This window comes from Vulpes vulpes, chromosome 13 (genome assembly GCF_048418805.1).
Source record: "Vulpes vulpes isolate BD-2025 chromosome 13, VulVul3, whole genome shotgun sequence".
NCBI classification, from domain to species: Eukaryota; Metazoa; Chordata; class Mammalia; order Carnivora; family Canidae; genus Vulpes; species Vulpes vulpes.
In genome coordinates this window covers 8,464,237-8,485,936 of record NC_132792.1, presented here as the reverse complement: position 1 = coordinate 8,485,936, position 21,700 = coordinate 8,464,237, and the positions used below count along the sequence as shown (strand labels likewise).

At 38.3% G+C, this 21,700-nt stretch overlaps 1 protein-coding gene and 1 non-coding gene across 3 annotated transcripts in view; one reads left to right on the top strand and one right to left on the bottom strand.

Annotated features, from left to right (window-relative positions):
- The window catches only part of EFR3A (EFR3 homolog A), a 111,917-nt gene extending 94,218 nt beyond the window's left edge, over positions 1-17,699 (top strand). For both annotated transcript variants that reach the window (XM_072733905.1, XM_072733906.1), the window contains exons 19-23: positions 682-773; positions 5,696-5,744; positions 10,349-10,452; positions 10,968-11,017; positions 15,327-17,699. In XM_072733905.1, coding sequence (XP_072590006.1) covers positions 682-773; positions 5,696-5,744; positions 10,349-10,452; positions 10,968-11,017; positions 15,327-15,432 — 401 coding nt within the window. In that variant the 3' untranslated portion in view covers positions 15,433-17,699. The remainder of the gene's footprint in view (positions 1-681; positions 774-5,695; positions 5,745-10,348; positions 10,453-10,967; positions 11,018-15,326) is intronic.
- On the bottom strand, positions 8,067-8,203 carry LOC112916078 (U4 spliceosomal RNA). Its single transcript, XR_003234256.2, has one exon. It is a non-coding gene; the product is annotated as a U4 spliceosomal RNA (small nuclear RNA).
- Positions 17,700-21,700: the final 4,001 nt, after the last annotated feature.

The window sequence follows — 21,700 nt, the reverse complement described above, 5'->3', positions numbered from 1 at the left end:
AAGTTTGCAGAAGTGGAGAGAAAGTAGATTAGCTAAAGCAAATGAAGAGCAAGTTTTCCCAGACAGGTAGTTGACTTCAGTGAAAGGTCAGGAGCCGTAGAAATAAGTGGCTGGAAAAGGGGGGGTGGGGCAAGAGCTATTGACTGAAGCATCAGATCCTTTCAGTCCAGTCTGGTGCATGGTAAACACTTGCACATATGGGTTCCTGGACTAGACCCACCTTCACTTAGTGCACACCTTTCACTGTTTGGGGGAGAAATGAGAGATAATCAGGGCAGTATTTGTGAGTGTTTAGTAAAAATGAAATATATTCCATTTAGATTATGTAAGTCCTCCTTTCAGTGTTGGCCCCTTTTTTTTATTATTATTAAAATATTGGGGGAAGGGAATTTTGCTGTTCTGAATGTTCCTTTTTGCAAAGTAAAACTAATAACCTAGTTCACCCCATCAATTTTACATTTTTAATTTGCTTGATGAAATATAAAAGTCTGAGAACACAGTGCTTTATGTATTTAGAGCAAAAGAGGACAAACTTTTAACTTTCTGAAATTTTCTGAAATCTGAAATAGGTGAAGTTCATAGATGATGTCCCATATCTAACTATCCAGTAATGGGGGAAAAAACTTTTTGATTTTATTATTTTATTTATTTATTTGTTTATTTTTAACATTTTGATTTTAGATGAAGATCGACTTTCTAGAAGAAAAAGTATTGTGGACACTGTATCCATTCAGGTGGATATTTTACCCAACAGCATTCCTTCTGATGATGTGGTAAGTTGCTGAAAGTGTATGGCAAGGCACTTTCTTGAGATAGATATTACTTTAAAAGAATTTTTTGCCCCTCTCTAGGGGCAAACAGGAACAAATATAACTCTAAATTATCCCCCAAATCAACAGTGCTATTAGTAGATATTAATCTGATTTAGCTTTTAGCTTATTTCTTACATATTTTACTGAACTCATGTTGGCTCTCAGTAAAGATACATAAACTTAACATCGTGTATTATGAGGTTGTTAGTTTTTACATTGTAATTTAGTGTAATAAAAGGAACTGTGTGAAACAACTAAGTTTTTTTTTAATCAGTAAGAAATGTTATATAAGGCCTGTTAATAAATTAGGAGGCTCTCCAAATCCTATTTTTAAAGATTTATGAAACAAATTAAGAGAATAAAGGAAATTGTACAATCTCATGTGAAGGCAAATACTTTATAGAAGGCTTCAAAGCCTCATCTGGGAGGGCATATTTTTTTTTATCATCTGATAGTAACTATAATGAATTTAATGTAGGCTATACTGTATCAGTGCCCTACATACCTTTTAAGAACTGTGACTTATTTGAAATGTCAGAGATTTAATGCTCTCCTCCTGTTTGAGTAGAGCATAAAACTGTACCCTCCCGAGTTTTAGGAAGAAAAACCAGCCAGCATTGTCTAGGACTTAATTCCACATGGATCAACCAGAGAATTTTTTGATAGTCAAGTAAAAATGCTGAAATGCCAGCATGTCAAGTCAGCCTCTTCCTTGGGGATTTATCTGCTGTTTGCCCACCTAGGTATTTCATGATTTCTCATGGTACAGTATAAATAGTTAACAGATTATCCATTTAAGAAAAGGGAAAGGAATTTGCCTGAATTCATGCTGTCACAGCCCACCTCACCCCCCCACCCCCCACCCCCCGCCCAATCCCTGTCAATTAATCTTCAAGAATTATAGCTTTTTGGTGGCCAGGCTCCAGCCATCTAGTTTACATCTTTTTTTTTTGCTGTTCCACTCCCTACTAAATAGAACCAGTCAGTTTCACTAAGAAATTATCAGCAGAGTGTCAAGATCATTTAAGAGGTAGTTAGTGTTCATTTTGAGGTATGGTGGGTATAGTTTCTTGCCAGTTTAAAGCTCAAGAAAAATCATTTTCCCTAAATACACCTGTTGAAAGCCATTTTAATATATATACTTTTTACTAGTCAGGAAGATACTGTGCTACCTCTGTATTTTAATGATAATGAATTTGCTCTTACTTTTGGGGGGGGGGGGTTAATCTAAAGCCTTAGCTTACACACTTTATCAGGAGTGCAATAAATATTATTGAGTAGTACTCCATTCTTCTTTTGGCAACCATTGTTATTTAAAATATATGTATATAGCACTTCAAGTTATTGCAAAGAAGTCAGTCTAATTTGAGAAAAATGAAGTGAAGAAAACCTTTGTATACAGACTTACTATAGAAAGATTCTCAGACATTTTGCAATTAAAAGTCCATTAATGTATTTTTTAACTTGTTACTATAGAAAGATTCTCAGACATTTTGCAATTAAAAGTCCATTAATGTATTTTTTAACTTGTTAAAGACCCTGTTTTCTCTTTGCTATAAGTTCTACGTCAGATATGCTGCCTACCAAGCATTTGAACAATTAAGTACAGTTTATTATAAGATTCACTTGAGCACATTGAAGTTTCAAACTCAATTACCATTATGGAATCTGATATTGCATATTAGTAATAATAGTTCAAAAAACAGAAGACAATATAACATTACTTTCTAGGCTACAACTAATTAATAGCATGGGCAGGAGAAATTCACATCAGTTAAGTGTTCACCAGTTAATGGTATAACAAAATATCAAACTGTGAATAAATATATTTGCTAACAATCAAAGAGAAAATTGTTCATTGAAGAAAACATTCCTCTTGTATTTGATTGAAATTTTATATACATAATCCCAGTTAGTCCTCAAATATCCACTGCTTTTAGAGCTTAAATTTTTAAAAAAAAAAGTCAGATTGCTTAGATGAGATCAGAGCAAACTAATATTTTCCCTAGATATACCTCAAATTGTTACTGTAGTCTGTTGAAATACTTGGTCCACTTGAGGTATGTCAGAACTGATATTTGCAATTCAAACCTTAGCCCACCATGATCACTCCATGAATTTTCTAAAAGTTGACATATATATACAGAAAGAGATGGATAGGTAGATACCTAAATTAAGACATTCAAGAAGATAAATGGCTAAAATGGATAGAAATGCCTCTGCTTCCACAGATAAGATTATCAGCTTTACTAATAGCATAAAGCACCATTGACATGATTCTTTGATCTCTGGTGCTCTCAGCATTATGGGCATGATTGATACACATAATGGATATGAGTAAAACCTGAAATCCCCACTTGATTCTTCTAATAGGTAATCGTCAATGCTTGATTATTTGGGGGAATGGATGGAGGATATACAAATTACATTTTGAGTGCATATGGAATTTTTCTTTGTACAAAAGTTAAGTCCCAGTTGGCTAAAAAGAATTGTCATTTATTCTAGGACAAATAGCAAATCTTTGTTTTATACATATGTACTACCTGCCTTTTCCCAAATACAAGTAAAGAAACTTGCACATGTGCTAACGAAACACGTCTAGCATAATATTAGAAACTGCTGTGCTAGGTGTTGTAAAATTAGTAAGATACAGTGGAAGTAACATAACAACTAGTCTGATTGGAAAAATACAATCAGCAGATTTTATGTAGGCTCAGGGGGGTTGTACAGCCTAGGTTAGAGTTGCACATGTTGAGTAAGGCAAAAGTTCTCAAGAGTTGAAGGAATGTTGAAGCTCCTAGAGGCTGATATCTTTGCACCATTTCTCCCAAACATAACAACTGGTGTTCTGGAGAGGCAAACAGACTGTAGTTTATTTGGGCACCAAGTAAAGAAGGTGGCTTGTATTTACACTGTATGAAAAATATGAATCATTAAACAGTTGGTCCTTTTTCCTTTTTAAGCGGGATTCATAAAAGGAAAGGGGGAAACGAGATGGAAGCCAAATTATAGAAAGTTTTGTCACCCACCTGAGGGCTTGTGTGTGATTTGGTAGGAAGTTAGGGAAACATCGAGATTTGGGCAGTGTTGTTAGGGGCACTGTGATTTTATGAAAGGAGTCTCAGAAGCGTGGCCAGGTGAAATCAGGAAGAGGAGACTGGAGCTAGAGAAGCCAGCTTATAGATCCTTTTAATAATCTACGGTTGGATAAGGAGGACCCACAGTAGCCAGGCTGGAGATAAGGAAGGGGGCAGGAGAGCAGTAGCTTGTTTGAGAGTGGGATGGGCATGGCCAAGAAGTTTCAAAAAGGGAGTCTGAGAAAGAAGGTTAAAAACAAGAAAGCAGATAGACGGAGTGACTGCATTGTGATCATCCGAATTAGGGAAAAGAAGAACCAGTAGAGAAGAGTTCTTGGAATAAAGTACTTTAACTTTCCACTTCCCTGAGATTGGAATGGGTCATAAATTAACACTTAACATGTGACAAGAAGGCTGGCCTCATGGTTCTTCTGTGTCCTTTTCCCTGTAATATAATTGTTTTGCAGGAGTCTCTAAACTCCTTAGCCACATATACGAACGACAGTGGGTTTTTGTCATTGAGGTACTAGATTGCTTCTAGGTACAAATAATTAATGAGCCAGAGCCTAATCCTGTATATCTGCTCCAAATATCTAGAACAAAGCAACTGAAGATTCCCGAGTTTAATCTGACTTCAACTAGAAATATGCACCCTCAGTAGAAAAACTGAGGTAGTGGAACTCTTGCTGCTTTGATTTCCAGCTAAAGCCTTTGCATTACAGAGAAGCTAAGGTGCAAAAGCATGAAGTCTTGCTTTCGTTAGTCTTGCTGCCTTAGACTTAGCAAAAGAAGCTCATGAGCTAAAATTAGGGCTGACCAGAGGCCCAGGCAAGTACTCAGGTATCATTTTTTAACTTCTATTCAGAGACACTGTAGTAACTTGGGTATATTATTCCCCCTGAAAATGTGCTGGTGCCATAAAAAGTATTACTTTTTATCATAAAGTAGTTGATTCCATGCCTTTTATATATCTCAAAGCAAGAAAGGGGAGAACCTCTTATTAAAGGGTGTTTCTGGAAAATAGGTCTTGATGGTTGACCTTCAAAGATCCAGAATATGATTAAGATGTTGATTGTCTATACTCATTGAATGCTTATCAAAGTAGTGATGATTCTTTTTTTTATTGTTTTTTTTATTTTTTTTTAAGATTTTATTTATTTATTCATGAGAGACACACAGAGAGAGAGCGAGGCAGAGACACAGGCAGAGGGAGAAGCAGGCTCCATGCATAAGCCTGATGTGGGACTCCATCCCCAGACTCCAGGATCATGCCCTGGACCAAAGGCAGGCGCTAAACCGCTGAGCCACCCAGGGATCCCCCCCTTTTTTTTTTATTTTAAGTAGTGATGATTCTTGCTTTTAAACCATTTTGAGTTTTCAGTTTATTTTTAATTTGTAAGCTGTATATGACACCAAAATTAATAGAGGGTGTAGAGTACTTAGTTTACATATTTTCCCTACCTTGAATATCTCCAAGCACTGTTCACTTAGGGAAGCTTGGTACAGCCAGGGGGACTCAGATGTTGTTGCACACCCATGACAGGGGATGGACGTCTGTAATACAGTGGTGGTTGGGTTGCCTCCAGGAAACTGCCAACCTGGCATTAATCACTGCAGTCAGGCCACTGTTAAAACCAAGGGAGAAATGGAGATTTTTTTGATATTATGGAATATAGTCACAAATCCAGCCAGCACAAAGAAGAGAAACAATTGTAAAAGTTCTTAGATGACTTGTAACCAGGTGAAGCTGTTACTTATATTGACCTTTCTTAACTCTTTGTTTTACTTAAAATCACTTTTCTCTAGGTTAGTAACACTGAAGAAATCACCTTTGAAGCATTGAAGAAAGCAATTGGTGAGATTTTTGTTAACTCTCCTAATGATTTGCTAGCTTCTCGCTTAGTACTTGATGAAGTGTCAAATAAACAGAAGCTGCATGGTGTTTCTGCATCGATCTGTAATTGATTTACTCAGCTACGTTTTTTAGACTTTTATGCTTGCCCTGTCTTATCATAGGTGGTTCTTTTTCTTTCTGTAGAGTGACTTTCCTAGAATCGTGAAAGCATGTCAGTGTATTTTATGCCACACTTATTTGGTGGCCAACATGCAGGCTGTACGAACTTAGGAAAACAGCATATTTCCTTTTGTAGGAGATGGGAGGATGAAAATTCTGAATAATTCTAAGTGAATTAAGTAGAGTAACTTTTAACAGGCACACAGTAATGTAATTATAAGCGTGTTTCTAATGGGGTAGGAGAAAGGAGCTGGCTGAGATTGTTAGCAGATAGGCATAATAGAGGACCATGTTACATCTTGCTGTTTTATCAGTGAGAACATTGGAGCAGAGAAATGAACAAACTCTTCTGAGATCATGTAGCTCGTAAATGCTGATGCCAGATTTCATACCCACATCTAATTGACTAATCTCTTCACTTTGCATAAAGAATGATTTTTTTTTTCTCCTTTGGCCCTTATGGAAATAAATTTTACATGGCTTGCCTGTTTTTAAAATTTTTTAAATGGTTCTTTCAATTAAGTACTAATATAAATTACTACTAGGCTAGTGATATCTTGTCCTCAATTCATTTCTAATTGGTAAAGCTATATAGAGTGGAAATAGGCTCTCAGTTTTTTTCAGAGATGTTAGAATAAGAAAATCAGTATCAAAGAAAGTGAGTGCTCTAGCACACATCATGCATAAAAGAAAATCTGATCCTTTTCAGCTTAATCCATCAGAGGATTTAAAAAAAAATTTTGTAATACAACATCAAATTTACCAAAAAAAAAATTAATTGAATTCAGTAAGCAATTTTGAGTGCCCTTATATAAGGTACAGGATATTTTGAGACATTTGAAGATGAATAGGACATGTCGTGGGGTGCGTAGTTGGCTCAGTTGGTAGAGCACATGACTCTTTTTCTTTACCCCTTTGTTTTAATTTAAATTCAAGTTGCCAACATATAACACCCAGTGCTCATCCATCAAGAGCCCTCCTCAGGACTCTTAATCTTAGGGTTGTGAGTTCAAGCCCCATGTTGGGCATGGAGCCTACTTAAAAATAACAGCAACAAGATAGAACATGTCAAGAAATCTACAGTCTAGGACAGTGGTGCTCACAGTATGTCTTGGACCTCTGGATAGCCTACAGTGGCTCTTTCAAGGGATCCTTCAAGCAAAAAAATATTTTCATCATAACATTAAGACACTATTAGCCTTATACTGCATCAATTAACATGAATGAAGGAGGCAGTGGCATCACACTAGACCAAGAGTCATCATGTCATATTCTTCAGCACCACACACACATATTTATTTTTAAATGATATTTTATTTCATTTGTATATGTTCTTAATTAATATAAGTTATTTTATTAAATCTCAACCCATGGGTACATCTCTGGGAAATACACATAAAGCACTTTTTTGACTGCCTTGATTTGTAAGCTGAACTAGTTGACTTTTTTTAAAGATTTATTTATTTGAGAGAGAGAGAGAGAGAAAAAGGTGTACAGAAGCCGGGGGATAGGGGGCAGACAGAGAGGGAGAGAACCTCAGGTAGACTCCCTGCTAAGCAGGGAACCCAACACAGGGCTGAATCTCATGACCTGAGTTGAAGAGTCAGATGGTTAACCCACTGAGCCACCCAGGTGCCCCTGAACTAGTTGATTTTTTAAGGAATGCCGTTTTTAGTTCAAAAAGAAAGGAAAAAGAAAAGACTAACAGAAAACCTATGGTATTTGGTAGGCATTTTCTGGAAAATAAATGAAATGAAGCTGTGACTTTAAGAGAAAAAACAAACCATCCTCACTGTTTTTGCTTCTAATGATAAAATTAGCACTTTGAACAAAATTAAAATTTTAAAACTTTTGTTCACCACTGAGTTTGACAGCACCCAGGTTTTAAAGATGCTTCTAATGAGATCAGTGGTGGTAACTAACAAATATGATTTTAAAAATACTGTAATGGGGATCCCTAGGTGGCGCAGTGGTTTGGCGCCTGCCTTTGGCCCAGGGCGCGATCCTGGAGACCCGGGATCGAATCCCACGTCGGGCTTCCGGTGCATGGAGCCTGCTTCTCCCTCTGCCTGTGTCTCTGCCTCTCTCTCTCTCTCTCTCTCTCTCTTTCTCTCTGTGTGTGTGTGTGTGTGTGTGTAACATAAATAAATTTAAAAAAAAAAGATTTAAAAAAAATACTGTGTAATGAGTCATGTCTACATTTAGACAACCTGCATAAATCACTGGATCAGTATTCCAATTAGCAATAATCACACCTCGGATAAACCTCATTGGCTATGATACTGCCACTGCTCAAAGCTTGGATCAGTATTCCAAATGACCATTGCATGATGTTACAGAATCATGCATGAAGATTATTCAAAGTGTAAAATTGACCAATAGATTTTAACCATAACCAGTTACAAAATGTTTATTAGGAAGATTTTTTTAAATAGAAAGTTTAATTTTTTTTATTTTAATTTTTTTTAAAGATTTCATTTATTTATTCATGAGAGACACACAGAGACACACAGAGAGAGAGAGAAGCATAGATATAGGCTGAGGGAGAAGCAGGTTCCGTGCAGGGAACCTGATGTAGGACTTGATCCCAGGTCTCTGGGATCATGACCTGAGCCAAAGGCTGACGCTTAACTGCTGAGCCACCCAGGTGTCCCTATCAGGAAGATTCAAATTTCATATTGTAACAAACTTTTAAGAAAACTACCATTTCTCAAATTTTGTTGTAGTGTCCAAGAAAAAATACCCATAGTTCTGTGAAAGGCTATTAGAATACTTTTTCCCAGTATCGGTCTCTCTGATGCTAGATTCTCTTTATATACTTCAACCAAAATAACACTGACAGTGGGTTGGATCCATTTGCAGCTAGAATCCAGCTGCCTTCTGCTAAGCCAAGACATGGAAGAGATTTGCAAAAATATAAAACAATACCACTCTCCTCCTGGAATTTATTTCACTTTGGAAAGTATGGTCATGTTTTCATTAAATGTTATTTATGGTACCATATAATGGTTTCATAATTGTTTTTAAATGAATTAAGTATTCTTAAGGTTTCAGTTTTATATTGTAATCTAAAACCATTAATGGATATGATAATTTGGCTTTCTTACAACTTTGAAGGATTTAAAGGACTCTTGAAACCAAAAACCTTGAGAACGGCCTAATGCATGGCAAATAGATTTGGTGCCTGCAGGTCAAATTTAGTTCAAAGTATCTTCAGAAAGAGTGCACAGATCAGGGTGCATCTGCCTCATCTCACCCACGTACCCTTATTTTCTGCTGCTTTTATATGACCTAATTTAAACACTTAGGTGTCCTGCCTGGCCTCAGGCACATTTGAGCTGCTTGCCCTGGTCTAGTGAAAAACAGAGCGGTGATAATAATTCTCTGTTTGTCATTCAGAAGTGTATAAATTCTTCAGTTTTGTTAACCTGCCACAGTTTCAGAGGAAAAATCGATCTCTGTTTCCTTTCTACCTGCTATTTCTATTTCCGCTTTTTAAAACTAACCGATTGTGACCTATAGATTATTCGCCTCAAAAGCAGCCTGAGTTAAAGAACATTGAACACAAGCGCATTCATCCTATGAAATTCTCAACCAGGAAAAAAACAAAACAGCTAAAGAATTCCTGGGGGGTTATAGTAGACCATTACCAAATAAGCCATAAATTAACCCTATTTCCATATTCTTTTTTTTTTTTTTAAGATTTTATTTGTTTATTAGAGCACAAGCAGGGGGAAGGGCAAAAGAAGAGGGAGGAGCAGGCTCCCCATTGATCAGGGAGCTGGACGTGGGGTTCGGGGCTCAACCCCAGGACCCAAGAGATCATGACCTAAGCCAAAGACAGATGCTTAACTGACTGAACCACCCAGGTTCATATTCTGAAGCAGATGTTCACACTTATATTAGTAGTATCAAGATAGGCATTTATCTTACTGTCTCACAAACTTTGGTCAGACCTCACATCATTTTAAGATAAAACACGTATTTTTAAACTGTCAACAAGTGCAAAAGGCTAAAACAATAAGGTTCCAAATGACTCTATTTCCACTATGACATTCAGTATCAGCAGACTTTTAATTTAGTGTCTCATGTACAAGGGCATGAATATTTATAAAAGAATTATCCTTCAGGTAGGGCCTTGACGTTGTTTGGTTTGTAGCAGGGTGTCCTGCTCCTGCTTTTTGGGGGAAGAGAGAGGTAGTCTTTGAGAAAGGAACTTGTACGATATAGCTTTACCTTATATTGAAAAAAAAGTATTTTGTGTATCTGCTCTCTAGTGTTACAGACATTTCAAGGATGTTTGGTCTTTTGCTTTCTTCCTTTTAAAACTAGTCTTATAAATTACCTTTATTTTTGATTTATAGATTATTTGCCTTTATGGTCATTGGCAAGGTTCTGTGAAAACCTGTATTTCCTTTAATGGGTCTTTGTAAACATTTATATAGATACCAGTGGAATGGAAGAACAGGAAAAGGAAAAGAGGCGTCTTGTGATAGAGAAATTCCAGAAAGCACCTTTTGAAGAAATAGCAGCACAATGTGAATCCAAAGTGAGTAAGCCACATGGTAAAGGGGATAGGGGAGGAGTTTTATTTTGTGAACATTTTCTTAGTCATTAGGTGGTATGCTTTATGCAGATCCACAGAACACAAGGTAATGAACGTATCAGGTAGGGACTGAAAACCCTGACAGCCTGGCTAGGAGGCCTCAGTGATATCTGTGTGTAGTACAGGCTGATGGAATGCCAGATCCCGAACTGAATGGTGAAGATTATTGTTGCCCTGATACTTTCTGGGCAGTAGTTTTCAGGGACTTAACTATGAGTGTTTTGTTTTATGTGTCTCTTGGTTTGTTTCTACCAGTGAGACTAGGAAATGGATGAAAGAGGAACTTTACATTAAATTCCAGTGTATGGGACAGAAGAAACCAAAACATGAAAGCACTTTGTACCATCAGCTTCATGGTTTCACTTAAGGCTTTGCTCTGTAAACTGTGTTTGTATTAGCACAGATGGGTATTAGGGAAATAAAGAAATCCATTCTTAATTTTTTTTTCTCCATTGTAGGCAAATTTGCTTCATGATAGACTTGCTCAAATATTGGAACTCACCATACGGTAAGGATTTTATTACTACAACAGCAATAAAATAACAAAATAGAAATTATTAAACCCCTATATAGATTTGTGGCTGATTATATTTTTAGGTAATAGTGCTTTTCAGTTAGGGCAAACACAAGATCACAGAGGTGCTTCCGTCTTGGTGTCATTCTGTTCCCTGGACAGACCTCGATAGGATTGCTTCTAGTGTCTTCTAGCTGTCCTAGCTTTCCTTTTTAGATCATTCCTTCCTTTAGCCTGCTGCCGTAAGGAAATCTGGGTAACTTGGAAGTTTCACATTCTAATGATATGTTTAACCAGGTAATTTGTCATATCCAACCATTTTGACCTACAAAAAACTGCAGTTTTATATGGTTCAACCTCACCATTGTCTCCAGGGCAGGACTGATTTTCCCTATGCATACGGCTCGCTTGAATCATTAAATTTTCCTCAGTCATACCTATTTCAGTCCTATTGTAACTTTATGTCCCAAACATAAGGTATCTGACATACTTGGTCATGGCATTACCTGCTTGTATCTGGTGGTTCTTAAGTAGAGAAGCACAGGAGAGAGACAATGGCAGGTTCCCTATAGGGAAAGCGCTTACACAGGTCCCCCTGCCGACCTCCGTGTGGACGCTGGCCTGTCTGAGGGAGCACAGTGGATGAGCTGTAGTTCAAAGCTATGCTTTTGGAGGTTTTTTAATACATCAGCTGTGTCTTTTATATCTTTAACTTGATTAGCTAAGTCTGTGTTGCTTCAGCCCCAGTATTCTGTAAATAGGAAAGACAGGTACATGCTATAGTCCACTTGCTTTTTTAGTTCAGCCTTTTTTCTGCTGTCCTGTACAAGGCATGTTTTCATCAGTACCACCTCTTATTCTAGGCGTTTCCCCCTCTGTTCCTGCCACCCCCACTAAGCTAACAATTACTCATTTAAAAGTTTTCGGAACAGAAAATCAGACTATAGTATGCAATATGTGATATACCTTAGAATCAGATAAAATTGATGGCTGTAAGCATTTAGTTATTTGATGCCTGTTAATTATAATAGTAATGGTCTATTTTGTAATTGATCTTATGCAACATGTTTTATATGTTATTTTTGCTAATTCTCACCACAGCCTTGAAAAGATAAGTATATGCTTCTCCAGCCCCCTCACCCCCTGCTTCCAGGTAAAAACACTGAGGCTTTATTTAGAGAAATAATTGGCTGGAGGTCACCTGGCTACTGAGTGGAAAAATCAAAATTCAAATCCATAACTGTTCTTAAAAGGAATATTGCTAGAACCCCACCATATTACATTTAATCACATCGTCATAGCTCTGTGGATTTAGTATTTTAGGATAAAAATTATGGCTAATCCTCTTTTATTGATACTGCAAATACTACTAATAGCATTTATTGAGCACTTACTACTGATTGTTAGTATTTATTGAACACTTACATTGTTCTAGGCTTTATATTAAGTGCATTACTTCATTTAATATTTATAACAAAACTTAAAAAAAGGGTAGTAATTAATTTTACTTGACGAATGTAGAAACTAAGGAACACAGAAGTCAGGTGACTTATCCAAGGTCACCTAGTTGGAAGTAGTAGTTCTGGATCACTTACATCATATGAAGAAGTCTTTTGTTCTTGTTGGATGGATTTCTTCTTGTTCATTTCCCTGCTCTCCCTAACAGACGGAGGGCAGGGTTTGTGCCCTTGAGAAACAGAAGAGTCTTATACTTCAGTCTCCATTGTTCTTTCATTCCCTTGGACCTGCAATAAAGAAAGTAATAAGAAATGCAGAGAAGCAGGAAAATATAGTAAGAATAGGCAGCCCCACAGATGATCCAGTTACTGGAATTAGTAGACAAGGACAGAAAAATACATACACACACGTACATTAAAGAACTTCAAGGAAGATAGTCACATGTTTTAGGAGAGAAGAGGAAACTAAAAAAGAACAAGGTCATAATGCAAGAACAGAGCGACACAGTGTGTGAAGGAAAGAATTTCAGAGGATAAGCCTAATGGTATATTGGGACGCTACAGAAGAACACTCTACATTGCTCGTGGGAATGTAAAATGTGTACTTTGTGAAACTTTAGCAATTTCTTACAAAGTTAAACACATACCTGCTCTTGATCCTATAATCCCATTTCTCAGTATTTACCCAGAGAAATAAAAACTTATGTTCACAGAAAGATACAGACATGAATGTTGTAGCAGCTTTTTTTTATAATTTCCAAATGTCCATTAACAGGAGAGTAGATAGACAATAGACAAATAATGATATTCTTAATATAATGAAATAATATTCAATAAACAGGAACACTTTTTTATGCTAAAAAAATAAACACATTGAACAAAAGACATAAAAGAGTATAGCTTATATGGACAATTCTTTACAGGCTGTATGTATAACTGTATGAAATTCAGGAACAAGCAACTCTAATCGTCAGCAGGAGAGATCAGAACACAGTTGTTGGATGTGGGGATGTGAGAGTAGTGAGAAATTAACTAGGGACACAAAGGAACTTTTTGAATAGCAAACATGTTCATGATCTTTATTGGGATGTGATTATACAAGTGTATATACATTTGTCAATTCTTGTTGAACAGTATACTTAAAATCTATGCATTTAACTCTGAAAATTATCCCTCAGTAAAAAAAAAAAAAAGGAGGGGTATTACAAATACTGAAATGGGGATTGCAAAATAATTATTAGTTACAGAAATAAAATAATATGTCAGGAAAGTAGAAACAACTAAACAGCTTAAGAACAGTTTACAGTTAGATAATTATATGAAATTAATATTTGTGCATACATTATTTAAATTCATTACTATACAAATGGTAATGAAAATGTATTCCCATATATTCATAACTATAAAACACTAACTCAAAGAACTATTTATGACTTACATGAAATAATCCTGTCTCTGAAATATGCATAAGAATACTTCATAAATGAAAACTCATACCTTTGAATAGAAAGTATATTAAAGGCACCAGTTCTCTGCAGATGAATCTTCAGTTTTAGTCAAAATCTTCAGGGTTTTTTTTTTTTTATATATATACTTGAACAAATGATGCTAAAGACAGTGTGTAGAAAATCCAATAGAAAACAGTCAAGAAAGTGTCATGGAAAGAAAAACAGGGAGCCTTGTTAGGTAGGAAAGCGTGATAGATCTTTGGTATCCACAGTAGGATGGACTTGTGTATAGTTAGGTAGACTAAAGGAGAATTTGAAATATAAATGTCCATGGTTTTCAGGGAAAAGAGCAGGTATTATGTTCAGTAAATCTTGTTTGGACAACTACTAAAGACTGTTGACAAACAAAGGAGGGAGGGTGGAGGATTCTTCACTATTTTTACCAAAATAGAAAATTTTAGCTCTGTTTAGGAAACTATGTGGAAATACTAGAATTTATATAGGAATGTTTTTTGTGATTTTAGTCTAGGGAAAGTTTTCCTTAGCATATTACAAAGCTGAAAGTCATAAGAAAATGGTATGGATTTTTTGGTACAGTTTTTTTCGGCAAGACAAAACTCAAAACATAAGGTTCAGATTCAAATAGTACAGTTGTGGAAAAGTATTTGTATCATACAAAAAAAAAAATTAGTTTCCCATACTGATAACATAAAAACATTGGAGTACAAATATAGGAAGTGGACTCAAATAGACAATTTGTTTTAAAAGAAACAGAGTGGATACTAAATCTTTTGTAGATATCTTAGTGATATATACTACTAGTGGTAACCCCAAAATTAAAAATGAGTGGTTCCCCTTTTGCCTGCCAGATTGGCAAAGATTAAAGAAAAAAAGAGAACAGGTGCACTCCAGTGTTGAAAGTATAAATTGCTAGTAATCTGGCAATATGTATCAAAGTCAAAATTATGAGTATACTTCAAGAAATTCTGTTTGTAAGACTATAAACCTAGAGACAATAAGGATAAAAATGATGTGTGCATATATCCAGTGGACTAGATCAATGAACAGTATGAAATATTATGCTGTAAGCAAAAAGGATAATATGTGTACACATGAAAGATATCTCTGCTAATGAAACAGAGCAAGCTTACCTGAATGGATGTAGTGTAATCCTACAATAAGAAATTGTACACACACATATTCAAAAGAAAATGTCTGGTTTAGACTTAAGAACAGCTTGATAGTACTACAGTCCTTTCCTCCATAACCTTGTAGCTAACCAGCATCGATAACGATGCAAGGTGTGTCTCACTCTGCTGTGTGCAGGTAGGTAAGAGAATGCTCTGTGAAATGAACGACTTCCAATGTACCTGTTGACAGTGACTTGTTCTCTTACAGCCCTCCTCCCAGTCCATCAGGAACGCTGACCATTACTTCTGGGCATGCCCAGTACCAGTCTGTCCCAGTCTATGAGATGAAGTTTCCAGATCTGTGTGTGTACTGAGTGGCTGGCTCATGAAGACCTCAGCATAGGAGCCTAAAAATTAAGGCCACACCAAGTTTTCAGGGTTTACTTAATGCGTATTAACATACTTCTGGAGAATAATGGTGAGACTTCTCTTTAACCACATGCTTGGCGCATACCACGTTAGAAATGGTGGAACCGAATGTGATGTGGAGTGCTTTTGAAGATGGATTTCTGCCCTGATAATTTCTTTTGCGGTTCCTGTTGGTTTTTGAAGTTCGACATGTATTGATCTCCCATTATTCCATAGTTAAACAGTGTATTTTAAACTTTTCACAAACATGTAATTTTTAAAAATTTGCCTTCAGAAGGTTGAAGATGTATGAAGTGTCTACTGTATTTCTTCAACATCTACACAACCGCTTAGAAGTAGAAGTGCTTTTGTGTTCAGTTATCTGCAAAAGCAAATACATACAAATATATTGCTAATCTTGGGGCTGCAAAAGTGTTCTGTGGCTTGTTGTCCCCATGTTTTAGATGTTGTGAATATATAACAACATGTGATAGGCATTCCTCAACTTGTTTATGGTAATACTCCTAGAATATGACCAACCCTACAATCGCCATACTTAAAAGTGTCTAGTTCTTGTAATACTGTGTTTTCTGCCAAGGGTTTAAGCATTCTACTTGAGAGAAGCTTAGAGCTTACTCTTGGCACACCAAACTGTGCAATATTTTTTTACATCATGAGATGTATTAGTTTACAAACTATACTTTGAAATTATAGTAGTATTTTGCTGTGGCTCCATTAATTAAATGAGATCTATATTTAGTGTAGGGAAAAAAAAAGACATTTAAAACAGCTACTAGTTCACCTGTGAAGAGTGTGTATTTTTTGATTTCTATCAGAAGCACATTATTTACATTTTTATATTGTGCATTGTTTAAAATCTTCATAGTCAAAAAATTCTCCAGATGGACTTTTAATTTGTAAATTTCAACTGTTAACCCATATGCATCTGTTTAGGATTTGTTCTATTACATTTGAAAAGAGTGCCTATGGCTTTAGCAGGCAAGCTAAGGATCCTCAGTGTAAGCTTCTGTTGATTTAAGCTATCAAGGTTACATGTGTACTCTACACGTGCGCTCACAGGCCCTTAGTGTTTTCTTAAAATTATGTGCATTTTAGTGAATTCCATCACACAGCAAAAATGAACAACTTTCTTTGCAACTCTTAGAAAATTCTCGCAGGACATTTTTATAGAATAACCTGTTTATAAGTATATTGCCTTTTCAGATTCAGTTTCTTTTTACAAAGAACAAATATACATATCAAAATTTGTAGTTCAAAAACTACTTTTGTTTTTGTTTGAAAAATTACAGTGAGAATGGCAGGTTATAAGTTTGTGTTTATGATTATTGGGTACCTTTACAACAGAAAAAAGTCAGGAAGTGAGAAAAGAACAAGCGTACCCCGTATGTTTTGAATAAACAAGTACAGTATCTTGAAAAATCTTGCAGAAGATCCTGGTCATTTAAACCCATAAAATGGTACTCAGCCCCCCTGGGCAGTGTTAAATGTAGGTAAGCAAGAATAATAGTGGAGATGTTGAATGGCCTTCTTGCAGCTGTCAGTATAACTTTGCCTCTTGATCAGGTAAAAAGTTTCATCATATGATCGGCCAAGTTTTAATTTTTATTTCCCTTTTTTCTTCTGTATTTTTAAAGAAATCTGTTATTTTTTTGTGCATTAAAAAAAGAAATCTAAGCAGGGGGACATGCAAAAACAATCATCATCCACTTGGATGTCATTTTATAGATTAACACTGTGTGCTTTTGTATGGAAAAAATATATATATAATTTAATAGTATAAGTAAAGGAGATCTATATTCATTTGCACTCATGTAAAACAAACTTTGCTCTACAAAATGTCAAGTTTCTGTGCTTTAAAAAAATGCATGTATTGCATGTAAAGGAAAACCATTTGAATTAATGTTTATCACACCTTTCTCTCAGTCTGTTTGTAAATTGTTGTTGTGGGGGTTTTTTTCTTGTTGTTGTTTTTAAATCACAGTAGACGTCTGTATATCCTAGATTACTGAGCTGGTCTTGTTAATGATTCCCCAGAAGTGGAGCTTTTCTTTGGTTTGTCCTTTCCAGGAGATCGCAGGAAATCCTGCCAGGTAATGGGTGTACTATATTAGAGCCAATTTGGAGACTGAAAGTTTAAGGTTTGTTGAAGTTCATCGTATGGCTATATTTTTGTAGATATTTAAAACTTAATAATAAAACTGTTATCATTCTCTTTTTGCGTATACACTCGCTTCATTTTTTCCTTGACGTTAATTAGCTAACATAAACATTCCTTATATTTGTGTTGCCTTTGACTGCTTATGTAGAGTTTATCATTGGAGTTCATCTGAATACACACATGCACACATGTGCACACATACACCCTTCATGCTCCTGAACTCATTATCTTTTAGAATAATACCACACTTTACCAGCACTTAACATCTCTCTTCATCGTATCTGAAAATGGAACTCATTTGTCTTACTCATGCCAATATATGTAATGTATCGAAGTGAGGTTTTTTTTTGAAATGTAAAAATTCACTTGGCAATTCATGTGTAAGCAAGAAAACAAAATCAGATCACTTCTGTGGAAGTAGATATTTATAAGAACTATTACACTTACTAAATTAAGTTTAATATTTTGCTTTAGTTAAAAATGAAGAGCTTTTATAAAAACCAAGCTGCCATGTGGATGCATCTTCACATAGTGGAAGAATCAGAACGGTAACTGCCATCATGACGAGATGCAGTGAAGGTGGAGCTCATAGTTTGAGCAGGGAAAGCACAGGTGCCACCTCTGCATCCATCTCAACCACCCCCTATTGAATACATCATACAGAGCCTCTCTCAAAAAACAAAACAACGGCTCTAGTTCCCTCTGCCACCCTAGTTTGCTTATTCTACTTCCAGGAAGCTGTAGTATAGACGGAGCAGTCTGTATTATGTGCTTTGTCACATGTTTTCTTTCCAGCCTTAACTGGTCAGATCCTGTCAGCTGTTCTGATAAACACAGATTTCAGGCACCAAGTTCATATGAATGAAAAGGTAGAGCCAAAGTAGAGCATCACGTGCTGCCTCCTACTTCTATAAAATTTGACTTTCACTTGTGCTTTGGGTCACAGGCTCTGCCTTTGGAGAACTTGGGCTAGGACAAAGGCTTACACTCGAGGATTATTCTGGGCTGCAATCTCAGAAAATCCAGCCAGGGCCTGGAACTGTGAAATGCAAGGAGAAAAGGCTCATTAAGACGATTCATGTATGAATTGTCCGTCGCTGTAGGTGACTGGACGTTCTCATGAGGTTCGTGAACTCAGAACTGGCCACCCAGGCGATGAAAGCCGGGGAAGCCTGTATCCTTTCATCCTCAAGGGGAGCCTGTAGGCAGCAACATTTCTGGGTTGAGTGTTTGTGTGTGCTTGAGCCTTGAGTGGTTTCCCAGGGTGCCCCATGCTTCCTTCCCAGAGAAGTCCTGTGTCAGAACACAAGAGGAACAGAAGTTCGGAAGGCAGACCTTGTCTGATCCACCTCTATAAACGAGGCAGGTCAAGGCCCGTGTGGAACTGGTTATCACAGCAGTGTGTGGAGTAAAGTCTGATGATGTAGAGTCAGGTAAGCAATGCCCAGCAGAGCACCATCTAGTTGGGCAATTAAGGACAAGACTAAAGGTAGGAGCATCAGATTTACAATTTCACACTACAGTCATCTTAATGAGTCGAGGCATTTTTAAAGATGGGAGATTTTAGGGCATGTTTGCATGCTCATTAAAGTGATACAGTAGAAGAGGATAAATTGGTTTAAGAAGGAAATACTGGGGTGCCTGGCTGGTTCAGTCAGTTAAGCATCCAGCTCTTGATTTTGGCTCAGGTCATAAATGAGGGTCATGAAATCAAGCCCCACATCAGGCTCTGCACCAAGTGCAGAACTTGCTTAAGATTCTGCAGCGCCCCCTACCCCCATGCATGAGTGCTCTATAAAAAAAAAAAAAAAAGAAGAAGGAAATATATACAGGAGTCAAACCCTAGAGAATACAGTAGAGCGTTATACACAGAGCCTAGTTGGAGGGATTGACCTTTGATCCGAATAAGGAACACTTCCTTGTAACAAGAGGGAAGAGAGAGACGGTAATTTTGTAGCTTTGGCAGCAGGAAGAGGAAGCCATTGCCCCTGGAAACCTTCAATTTTCTCAGTTGGAATATTAGCTGAGACCACTGTTGCTAGACAGTTCTCCGTGTGTCTGTGCATATGGTGTGAGCATGCAGACACTAACAGCCTTTATTCTGGACTGTGTTCTCAAGAATGTGTTCTAGCAAACGGATTCTACTCTAGGAAGGTAGGAATGGTGTCGCCCCTTGGAGCCAAGGGCAGACCTGCTTACTGTCCCATATAATGTGTTTGGGGCGCCTGGGTGGCCGAGTCGGTTAAGCATCTGACTCTTGGTCAGCTTGGGTCTTCATCTCAGGGTTGTGAGTTCCTAGGATCCCAGCATGGAGCTTGTTTTTTTAAAAAAAAAAAAAAAAAAAAGTTAAAAAAAATCAAAAAATTAAAAGTTAAAAAATTTAAAAATTTTTTTAAAAAGTGTTCTGGGATCAAGCAGGCTAACAGCCAGTGTGCAGTTTCAGGTTCCTGAACTAACTCCCTGTCTTGCCTCAGGGCTGGAGGGACCCACGTAAATGCTGACACTCTGCCTACTGCCATTACTAGACAATAAAGTCCTTAGTCTCTGACCCTGGGGTGGGGGTGGGGGTGGGGGTCTCATGTGCTCTGGCGGCTTCCATGAAATGCTGAGGAACTTAGAAGTTGCAAGGAAGGTGAGTCTCAGACCCTTCACAGTCCTGCAGAATCGTGAGCTGAGTGCAAGCGGGAGGCGCGGGAGGTCGGCCGAGAGGAGGTAGAGGGCGGAACAGTTGGAGAGCAGGAAAATCAACTTTTTAAGAAGAGGGTGGGCATCCGCAGGAGGTTCTGTGGTTGGCAACCGGAGTGAAGCGGGTCGGCTCGGCCGCTGTCTTGCTCGAGCACCACCTGGCCACACGGCAAGGCGTGGAGAAGGCACGGTCACCGCACCCGTGGCCGGCCTGGCCCTGGGACTGCCAGTGGGTGGGCAGCTGGGCCCCAGCTCCGGGCTGCGGGAAGCGGGAGCCGGCGTCGCCCTCTGCCGCTGGCTGCACGCGGGCTGGCCGCCGGCTGCTACTCCTGCAGGTCTGCCTGCGGCTTCCCCTGGGCCTGGAGCCTGCTTTGCGCCCCGTGTGCAGGCCGGGAGGGAGGACATCGGGGTGGGGGGGGGGCGGGGCGGACGCTGATCTGATAGAGGTCCCAGGCTCTCTCCCTTCCAGTTGTAACCCTTCGCTGACTGCCTCTCCTGTCCTCTGTCTCCCGTCTCCGCACAGGCTTTCCCTCACTTGCCAACTAAACTTGCTCTCAAGTTCTTGTCGGGGGGCTCACTTCTGGGAAAGCCCCAATTTAGGCTGTTATGGTACCTGGTGGAAAAGGTACCGATGTGCTGGATTCCATCAAAAAGGGCTCATCACACGAATCCCCTGGAAGGCAGGAAAGGAAGGATGGCAGCTAGTGGCTTGGCATCCCCACCCTTTAGTTTTTGGTTTGTTTGTTTTTTTAAAGATTTTATTTATTCATGAGAGAGAGAGAGAGAAAAGCAGAGACACAGGCAGAGGGAGAAGCAGGCTCCCTGTGGGGAGCCCGATGCAGGACTTGATCCCGGGTCTCCAGGATCATGCCCTGGGCCAAAGGCAGGCGCTAAACCGCTGAGCCACCCAGGGTCCCCCCCCCCCCAACCTTTTAGTTTCTTAACCTTGTTGTCAACTTGAGAATATTTCCTGCCACGAGGAGGTCAGCGACACCAACCTCCAGCGGCTCCACTCTCCCATCTGGCTGAGGAGCCAGCAGGGACTCTCACCATCTCACTCCCAGACACGCGATTTATGGGGCTCGAGAACCAAGGATGTGATGCGAACCAAGGAGTTTGTGTTCCTCCCGGATATTGAGGGAGATGCTGGTAACAGGCGGCCTTCCACCTGCTAACACCGGAGCATCTCTAACAGTAGGTGCGTGGGTGGATGGAGGGATGGATCCCATTTGCTTATTACAATTACCCTGATCTTAATCTGCCTCTGTCAGCAAGGACATTTAAACCCCAGAACTTCCAGCCACTGGGATAAACCTTATTAAAAAAAAAGGGGGGGACGCCTCAGTGGCTCAGCAGTTGAGCGCCTGCCT